The 9,842-nt window shown below is 39.0% G+C and overlaps 3 protein-coding genes across 5 annotated transcripts in view; 2 read left to right on the forward strand and 1 right to left on the reverse strand.

Moving 5' to 3' along the window:
* LOC128734029 (sialin-like) overlaps nucleotides 1-791 on the forward strand; it is a 37,222-nt gene extending 36,431 nt beyond the window's left edge. The window contains exon 5 of the mRNA XM_053827998.1: nucleotides 529-791. Within this exon, the coding sequence (XP_053683973.1) occupies nucleotides 529-714 (186 nt within the window). The 3' untranslated portion in view covers nucleotides 715-791. The remainder of the gene's footprint in view (nucleotides 1-528) is intronic.
* A 537-nt stretch (nucleotides 792-1,328) lies between these two features.
* On the reverse strand, nucleotides 1,329-3,656 carry LOC128734030 (arginyl-tRNA--protein transferase 1). Of its 2 annotated transcripts, none has more exons than XM_053827999.1 (6): nucleotides 3,489-3,656; nucleotides 2,782-3,434; nucleotides 2,296-2,445; nucleotides 1,974-2,155; nucleotides 1,606-1,915; nucleotides 1,329-1,542 (listed from the first exon to the last, which is right to left on the reverse strand). In XM_053827999.1, exons 1-6 carry the CDS (start codon nucleotides 3,571-3,573, stop codon nucleotides 1,444-1,446), a joined length of 1,479 nt encoding a protein of 492 aa, XP_053683974.1. In that variant the 5' UTR covers nucleotides 3,574-3,656; the 3' UTR covers nucleotides 1,329-1,443. The 2 variants fall into 2 exon arrangements, with proteins under 2 accessions (XP_053683974.1, XP_053683975.1); XM_053828000.1 differs by lacking the exon at nucleotides 2,296-2,445 and adding an exon at nucleotides 2,561-2,704.
* Nucleotides 3,657-4,488: 832 nt separating this feature from the next.
* On the forward strand, nucleotides 4,489-8,620 carry LOC128734033 (endophilin-B1). Of its 2 annotated transcripts, XM_053828004.1 has the most exons (6): nucleotides 4,489-4,749; nucleotides 4,946-5,379; nucleotides 5,442-5,505; nucleotides 6,003-6,193; nucleotides 7,294-7,471; nucleotides 7,545-8,620. In XM_053828004.1, the coding sequence occupies exons 1-6, from the start codon at nucleotides 4,672-4,674 to the stop codon at nucleotides 7,653-7,655; spliced, it is 1,056 nt and encodes a 351-aa protein (XP_053683979.1). In that variant the 5' UTR covers nucleotides 4,489-4,671; the 3' UTR covers nucleotides 7,656-8,620. The 2 variants fall into 2 exon arrangements, with proteins under 2 accessions (XP_053683979.1, XP_053683980.1); XM_053828005.1 differs by lacking the exons at nucleotides 7,294-7,471; nucleotides 7,545-8,620 and adding an exon at nucleotides 6,361-6,884.
* Nucleotides 8,621-9,842: the final 1,222 nt, after the last annotated feature.

The following is a 9,842-nucleotide window of genomic DNA, read 5'->3' on the forward strand; positions in this document are numbered from 1 at the left end:
TGGCGATCCGCACGATAAATCCCAGATTCTTGCAGGCCTTGTCGGCAATAAATGCCAGCACTTCGCATTGAAGTCAAGCAGTATTCCCAAGTCCTTGACACAGTTTTCGCGCCGTAAAGGCAAGTCTGATAGCATGTAGTCGAAGACGAGAGGATTTAATTCCTGGAGAATGTAATTATTTCACATTTGTCGGAGTTTAGCAGCATGCGGTTATCTGTGCACTCGACTTTTTAGTTAAGGAAAGTCATGGGGCAAAAATACCTTTTGCTGGATTCCATTAAATAAAAATCAAACAATGAAACTTACCAGGCACTTTTTGAAAACATCGGCCCTAAATTGAAAAGTATTTGTAGAGGAAATAATATCAATCTCCAAGCACCCACATCCGCTTCTCCACTGTTCTCTCCTCTCTCAACCCCAACAAATACTACTACCCTCAGGTAGTCATTCTTTTTGCCGACATGGATTCTCAATCTAGTTCCTCATACCAGAAAACATATTAAAGTTTCACTATTTCCTAAATTTCAGAGTACCATCAACGAATGGAAGTACGTTTTTCTAATAACTGCTGTTATCTACTTCGTAACTGGCGTGGCTTTTGTTACATTCGGTTCCGGTCAGGTTCAAGAATGGAACAGCATTAAGCCGAAATCCGAAGGCATAACGAATGATGGGATGGACTGCGTCGAATGCAGCGAGATTAAACGACATTAGCAAGTTGCTTCCATTGCTGGTGTCGCCTAGAGCTGTGCGTCATATCGTGTACTTAGCCTAAGCAATTATTTATTTTAAATGATCCATACGTCAGTAGCCGTAAGAATCAAGTTATTCTAGAATTATTAGATTATGTGAATAAATGGAATATTAAAAAATACTTGTACAATACTTTGAGACAGAAAATACAAAAATTAATGACCGGTATCAGTCCTTTGGAATGTTCATGCGTTGAGAAAAATAGAAAGTAGGTTACCGAGCTTCCGCAACACCAATAAACCAGCCTGTACGTTAGGGTGAGGGCACCTATTTTTGTTAAACGATCTAAAAGAATCTATTTTTGTTATCTAAAAGGACACACTTCAGATTCTTATGCAACCATAAGTAAGTTTTAATTACAGTACGATGGGTAACGTATATCAAATAACGAATTTCTTCTAAAGCTCACGATACCTGTAGTATACCTCTATGAACGGTGACTCTACTAAACGAGGATACCCTCATGCCTAAACCCTGATAGAAATTCTTATTTTTCTCGCGTATTTCTTTCATAGACAAGCTTAAAACAAAAACCATTGTAATCGAAATAGTATTATGTATTTCAATTAGCAAAGATCAAGGAACTAGTGTAGCTACAAACTACAAGGTGGTAAAGCGACTTTAGAGACTCTCTTAAAGATTGAACATATAAATGAACTATACAAAAAGATACATGTCGTACAACAGATTTTATCCTCTGTACAATAACATTCGTAGCGCACAAGCCTTTCCGACCAACTTCGAGTAGGTAAGTACAATTTCTTCGGGAGTCGTCAAATTTTCCATTTCCTAAAATTAGTGTATATAATATTGAGATACATTACCCACAAACTACGGGCTAAGCTGTTATACCATATAGGACGAGTATCGCATATAAGTACTACCATTCAGAACCAGCACATTCACGAGATCATTCTGCTGTACAGCACCCTGATCGGTTGCTTCAGAATCCTCATTAAGACGGGAGTACTTGTTCGCGTCTAGCTTTCTAATAATCGAATCATCCAGTGCATGCCAGCTAAAAACCTCTGGACAAAGCAGATGGGATGGACTAAGATTGCTTTTATATCGCATCTTCGGACACGAGTGTATATAAAATCCCATATAGTAACTAGTAATGCTGTCTAACTGTTGCTGTAACTTGCGTGTGAACGCAATTTCTCTGCAATAAAATAAAGATAGTATTATTCTCGAATAAATTAAAATAAATCCAAAACTACCGAAGAGATCCGTAGGTTCCAAGAGATAGAAAGCGAAATTCCGGATCGTAGAAAAAGTACACAGAACTGACGCAGTGCGATAATATGTCAATGACTCCAACAGCAATTAGGCGATCATCTAGCCAGTACTGCTGGTGAAAGGAGCCCAGTCCGCAACTCGGTGCATTCTGCCCTATTGTAAACTGAAAATAGAAAATAATTTTTATTCACTCGATCAAAGTTTGTGTAAATTCAGTTAAAAAAAATTTTGAAGCAAAAAACAGAACTCCTTGCCGAGACAAACGAGGAAAAATATTTCGCGGGGGGGGGGGACTAGTCATACCTTGAGCGGTGACTTGACCAGAAAGTCCGTATAGTCTTCGAGCATAAGGGGCGGATCGTTGTGCACCTCGGTTTGGTACTTCTTGTATAGGACAAACGAAACCTCAAGACTTCGCTTAAATTCGTCACTTGCGGTGCAAACAGTGACAAGCTTCAATTTTATATCAATTTTGTTTGTTTAAAGAACGGGATCCAGGACCGATAGCGAGAAAAAGAAAAAGAAACAAAAAATTCAATTATAACTAGCATTTGTTCGTGACCATCACCTTGAGCGGAGATTTAACAAGAAATCGCTTATAGCGATCCATTTTCAGCTTTGACGGCGAATCCTGATGAACCGCCGCTTGATAGGAGCAATAGAGACCAAACGTTAAATCGGCTGCTCCCTCACTGGATGGTACGAGCTTTACCTGTAAGATATTTAAACTCAATTAAAAAACTTTTCATTTGGATGACTCTTAATGAAAAACAAATTTGTCGTTATTACCTTCAATCTATGAGCCGCTTCCTCGTCTTCCTTTGGTGCTTCGTCCAGAAAATCTTCTAAACTCTTTTCTACATTTTTTCCTTTAACTTCTCGCATGTTTCGTTCTATTTCATCAACACTGAATCCTTTTCGTACAAGTTTTTCTCGTTTTCTCGCGATCCTTAAGAGCTTTGCCTTTTTCGGTTTTGGACTAGTGTCAACTTCTGGTGAATTACTAGATAAATTCAAAGTACTACTTTTTGAAACTTTTTTGGTGTCCGTCAGTTTTTCTGTCACTGGTACTGGCCTCGGCACCGAAACTGTTTCATTGCAGGGTACTACGTCTGAACTGCTAATGTTCAAATTATTTCGTGGATTCTTGGCAAGATCGCCCATTTCCAAATCGCCCCCTATATCACCTAAGGTACCCCCATGACTGCTGACTCCCGAATTATTTTTGTCCCTTTGACCATCCTTCAGAAACTTGTTCATTCGCTTAATAATCTTTTTGTGTGATTTACTCAGCTTAAAGTTCATCGCATCGCATTTGATTGTGTACGCCGGACAGCAAGTGCTGCTCATTTCGGGCTTATAGCAATAGCACCCGGAACGTCTCCAGCCACGATCGATCAAATCCTGATAATCGTCTACAGTCATTGTATGAGCCCACATCCCTGGAATGAGTAATCACTAGAATTGCTGGCCAGATTCCAACATTTTGTGCATACCGTGAGATTGGCAGGAAGATGACTGCTTGCAATAGCCACAGCTATAATTAGACTGTTTACCGTAAAAATCTACAATTGAGAACATTGCGTCCTTAGATGGTAGGCTGCTGCAATTTTCAATATTATTTTAGCTGGAGAAAATCACAATGAAAAACCAGGAAAAACCATATGTGTACAACCGATACAACTAAAGTTGAACTGAGGTAAGAGGTGAATGAAAAAGCTAAAAGGAAAACACAAAAAATGCACAAATTGCAAAAAATATGACGTTTCGTTATTCACCACGCAGAGATGCCAGAATAGTTAAACAGAAGAGTTTTTATGTATAGATGATGTAGATGTATGTATATAGCAGACATTTTTATGAAGAGTTTGTTGGTTACGACGGCGCATAAGGCATGACGTCAAATTATAGTAAAATTTTAACTATTGATTGAAGCGAATATAATAAGAAAATACATAATATTATCCGGTAATTTCCAGGAGCTAGATTAATAAGTTTTTGCCAGTTTGTTCGGCTTTTCTCCCAAACAGTTATTTTAAGAAAAACTTTTTTACTATTTTACAGAATTACTAAAAAAATTTTGCTATTCTCATCAAACAATTTTATGGCTTGTCAAGTTTTCAAAAAAGTGATGTCCGGAGAAATCTGAAATGATCGGTGTAGCTGCTCCGTCAGGAACGGTGACGAGTAACCTATAGGCTATTGCCGCTCTAAGCAGGTAGTATGTAAGAAAATCAGAAAACGACCATAAGAATTTTCTGAGAAAAGAAAGATTTTCGCGGGAAAAGCAAAGTAAACTTGTTTATTCCAAAATAATACGGTCTCAGTGTCACAAATTCTTCCATGAGCACACCGGGTAGTGGTGAATTTTAGCTATTTTTGCGTCCATCGCTTCAAGCGTGTACGAGAAAAATCAATAACAATTTGCTGTCAAACTTTTTAACAGAGCGCTCACAAAGTCACAAAGAGAAAATTTTTGCATGGCTCGAAATTAGTGAAATCGCCAGGGAAAATTCGTCCGTAATTCGACGGTATTTTGTTTTCACTTTCCTGATCACTCCCGGAGTGTCTCTGTAAAACGTCTGTCTAAGTGATTAATACTAAATATCGTCAGGTTAACTAAGTGCATAAAATTCAGCCGCGCAATTTTTCTAGTCAAATTAACAAAACATTACAACGATGAACATAAAAATGCCAGACTTTGATGTTAAAAAATTCGTGAAGGATGCGGGCTCTACACTTTCCCGAGTGGTGCAGGTAAGTCACATAGTTTTTTACAAACTCAATATTTTCAGAACAAATCAAATTGATGCTACCCTGGGAAATCAATACCCACATAATGCCTATTTATCGATTAGGTTTGATTTGCTGTTGAACAATCGTAAAAACATTGAAAAATAAATCATAATAAAAAAATTTTTGCAGATAACATTAATTTTAATATCATTTCCAGCTGACCGAGGAGAAACTAGGCACATCGGAGAAGACAGAAATGGACTCTCACTTTGAGATTCTTAGTGAGCGGTCAGATTGTGCCCGAATGTGGACCGAGAAAATTGTGCGTGACACGGAGGCGGCTTTGATACCAAACCCAGCTAATCGGGTGGAAGATTTTATATTCGAAAAAATTGAAAAGGCAAAGCCGAAACGGCTAAGCAATCTTGAGTACCTAGGACTGGATATGATCGAGGGTGGTGGTGAATTCGGCCAAGACGGTGCCTATGGCAGTGCACTGATCAAGGTTGGACAGACACAGCAGAAGCTTGGCTCCTGCGAGCGTGATTTCATCGGTTCGGCCGGAATGTGCTTCATTCAGCCATTGAAAAAATTTCTGGAGGGTGAAATGAAAACCATTACCAAAGAGAAAGGAATACTGGAAAGTAAGAGGTGAAGTGGTTCAATCATAATTTATTATCAATTGGATATTTTACGGACTCCTTCCATTGCAGATTGGATTTGGATGCATGCAAAAATAAAGTACGAAAGGCAAGAAGTATGCTGGGTCAGCAGACGGTAAGTCACTCTGTTGTAATACCGTTTAAATGCTCTAAAAATGTTCCCGAAACTAAAATTCTAAATGAACGTAATTGGTGCCAATCCATAAATAAACTGATTGTTAAAATGTGATTAACCAAGTGTTGAAGTATGTAGCTAATACATATAAAATTGAAAGCATTTAGAAATGCATCAATTTTTAGAACCACGTTACGTTCTAATGGTCATTTAAAATTTGTTTCTACCATTTCTATCAACTAACAAAAATTGAACACACAGAAGGACGGAATTTCCCCCGAAGCTGCCCTCGAACAGGTACAGTGTAAACTTGTACTAACTGTTTGAATCCATCAGTGCTTTGTTTGTAGTGGTTTTAAAATTAGCAGACAGCAAGTTATATATGGAATACTCCTAGGATCCCAGCCGTAGTTGTATATCTTTATATTGCATTGGATTGCATGCTTGCGTAGTAGGAATCCAAAGAGATAATCAACCTAATGTATGCCAAATTTCAGGCTGAACGAGACCTACGAGTAGCACAATCAGAATTCGATCGGCAAGCAGAAATCACCAAGCTGTTACTTGAAGGAATTAGCACAACTCAGGCAACACACTTGCGGCATTTGCATGCGTTCGTCGAAGCCCAAGTGCGGTACTACGGGCAGTGCAACAAAATAATGAGCGATCTGCAGCGAGAACTAGCCAGGTAAGTTCCGTAGATTATCGATGTTTAGATTTCCCCGTTAGCTTCAAGCTCCGCTCACCTCTACAAACTGACTTCTTCAATCTCTCCACTAACCGGTGGCAAATCTTTTTCTTTCTTCTAAACCAACGAAATTCCCTTCTCACAAACACCCGCACACACTGAACCAGCATGCGTCCATCAACGCCACGCTTGCGCGTGAACAGTGAGGACGTAGATCTCACTAGTGGACCTCCCTATCTCAGTCCATCACAACAAACACAAGGCAGCAGCCCACAACAGCAGACGATAACGCTGCATCCGGTCCAGGTGCCGCGAAAGCCGCGGGTATCACCTGCTGCGTATCCCATCGCGACGGACGACAGCGTTATCGCTGAACTAGTGGCCAACAGCGACCCCAACGACATCTCTGAGCTTTAAGCTTCGTCCCATCCATATCCATCCACCTAAGACTTTCAAGTGTCTACGTACTCTGATATTGCGAGCTTTCTCTTATACCTTCCTTCTTCGCTCTAGAATGTAGAGAATGTTTCTAGTGCCATTTTATTCCAATAAATGTAACTTTTTTTTTTAAATTATATTTGTAGATTGTAATTTTAATGTGATGGTCATCAAATTAACAAATGTATAAAATGTAAAATATTATTTTTTAGAGTTGCATATTAGATAGGATCAAAAATATTATTAAGATTATTGTGACTTATTTTTTAAGCAGTGAATATACGGAATATATAGCTATACAATCGAATTATTGCGTGATGCTGAAAAGATTTTCAAATATTCAGTTGCCATTAATTTGGCGCAAACTAGCGGGATTTTATTGAACTTTTGGGAAGCAGAAGTGATATGGTTTTAAATTTTGTAAAAAATATGGATAGTGTGGACAATATCAACAGGTCGATAGCCGTTTGTCTGTAAAAGTTTTGCACAGCCTTTGGAATGATTAAAAGTGGAACTCCTTTTTCCATGAATCATCCAATCCCAATTGTACACACATTCCTTTCCTGGCGTGCACCTTTCCCTCAAATTCGCTGCTGTCCTTGTTACGTTGATTGCATTCTAATCGGCTGCATCCGCTCATATATCCGTCCGCCCATTTACAGTCTGGGAGGTCCACAACCGTACGTCCCCGTAGCGGGATACGAGGAGGATGAAACGAATCACCTAACAGGCCGCGTGAACAACATCGAACTGGGCGGTAGCCCGGGCTATAAGCGAGCCCGCGTTCTATGCTCTTACGACGCCAAAGACGGCACTGAGCTGAATCTGACATCAAACGAGGTGGGTAGAAGTCTTTAGTTTGGACCAATTAAGATGAACAGTTTAATAACAGTTCCATCCTGCCTCATTTCAGGTGATCTTCGTCTGTGAGTGTAATCCACCGAACAGTGACTACATGAACGGAAAACAAGGTCTATTGAAAGGTTTAGTCCCGAAGGCATTCTTAGAAATTCTGGATGAATAATTTCATGTACCTTTGGTATTTCGTCCTATCTAATTCACTAAATTACTCAGAAAAAATGCCTATAACTACTTTAATATATTTTAGTTATTTTTATTTTATCAACACTAATATCGCTGTTTTACTTGAGTTCATCCTAAAATTACGTCAAATATATGAGTTTTTTGCGCCTGGTTGCGTGTTACTATGAAAATAGCATTAGATTTAAGCAATGACATGCTTCGACAACACTAAAATAGCTCTGCATAGCACATAAGATATATTTTAGAACATATAACCAAAATTTTTAATCGAAACGAAGTCAGTTATATTGAGTAAAACATTGAATCGCTCGATGGAGGCTATTCTGTCAATTATTACTTCAAATTATTGAATGGTTGCAAAGCTGATTAACAATGCGATAGAAAGATAAGCAACAATGAAAGAACAATAATGTTAAACATTCCTCCTCGTGAAATTGTCATCATACAAAACCCTCCTCAGAAGAACAATATTTGTGTGATTGTACGGCACGACTTAAATCATAACTATCACTGAATACTGGAGTAAGATTACTGTTAAAACAACGAGCACGTAACTTTGCTCAGACAAAATACAAAAAGACATGATACTCGATCAAACTTAATCTCTCTTAAAACTTAAATAATATCATGTAATGGAACCTGAAAATACAATAACCCGAACATATTGTTTTTATAAGATTCTCTTGAATGATATTATTGACGAAGCAAAAACCTAGATGTTATTTATTGCAAATATTAACAAGTTAAGCTATCTTGCTTTTGAAAACTATAATAAACAAGTGAAATCAACAGCATGAGCTGCACAGCACCGTGCTAACATGAAAACATGAGTCAATAACAACGTGGAAACTATAGGAATCTAATTCAGTCTCTTCCAATACGTATTATTGTTTGTTGGAAAACGTATTCTCGTTAGTCTATACTGCTTTACCAGTTCGTGAACATTCGAATGCTATGAAATATAAACTGAAAAAGTGATTGTTATGTTTTACTTCTTATCCCATCGTCACTTTTACTACTGTGTTACCTGACTCACAACGAACCCCTATCCCTGAAATTCTAAAAACTCTCATGTTTTTATTTTTGGAGTACACATGTAATTTCTTATGGTATATAGTTGATATTTGTATGCTCTATTCGAATTTATGATCAATTAAACGAAAAACCACAAAGTTAGTGAGTTACGAGACTCTCCCCCGTATATAACGTATATTCGTTATGAGTCAGGTAACACAGTAGCCCCTGCAAGATGATCAGTCGACCTCTAGTGCCAATACTCTACCGCAACGTACACAGTACAGTAAAAAGTACAAAGTTCGATAAAATTTACCGAACTTTGGAACAGTCGAACGTTCAGTAAATTTTTTTGATGCCAAACATTACTAACGATCCGTAAACGTCGATTGGCACCATCGGCTGTATAGCTGCTTTCCAAGTATGTCTAAATACCTCTGTTTAATGCTTATACGGCTATAGCTATATGCTATAGCTCTTGCTCTTGCCATCTCAAGCCCCTACCTGGCACCTCTATGCGGCCATACCCGGTAATGCTCTATTGATCTAAGCTAGGAGGTGCGATGCTGCGTGGTTCCCGGTTGCGATTTTGGGCAAACGGCTGAAGTGACAAACAGAATGCTGCGTCAGCGCGTCCGTTATCGTTATTATGACAGTTTCCCATGGGTCTACTGTAGGCTGACCAGACGTCCCGGATTATACGGGACTGTCCCGGATTTAAAATGCTTGTCCTGGATTACTAAGCGTCCCGGAAAGTGTCCCACATTGATTAATTTTTTAATCGAAACATTTTCTAAGGGTGACATAGGAAATTATGTTACATTGCATGAAAAAACCTACTGTTGACACCGCTCGTCAGCCGGTGCACACCCTCCCCAGTCACGGCCCCATCCAGTCGGCACCTCGAACTCCTCATCGTACCAATGTTGCTGGTGACTGTTCTCTTAATCTTCAGTTTTTGCTTCGTTATCCCACAGTATTTCGATGCTGGACGAACCCGGGAACAATTTGGTTCACTCAGCTCTTTTGAAATGAACTAAAGTCCATTGTCCATTGTAGCATGCATGGTGAAACTGCAGCAGGCTATCATGGGACTTATGAAAGGCAAAAATCGCCTGGTGAGGCACCTACCCCTGTGTATCTCAGAATTCGT

Source organism: Sabethes cyaneus, chromosome 2 (genome assembly GCF_943734655.1).
Source record: "Sabethes cyaneus chromosome 2, idSabCyanKW18_F2, whole genome shotgun sequence".
In the NCBI taxonomy this organism is placed as follows: Eukaryota; Metazoa; Arthropoda; class Insecta; order Diptera; family Culicidae; genus Sabethes; species Sabethes cyaneus.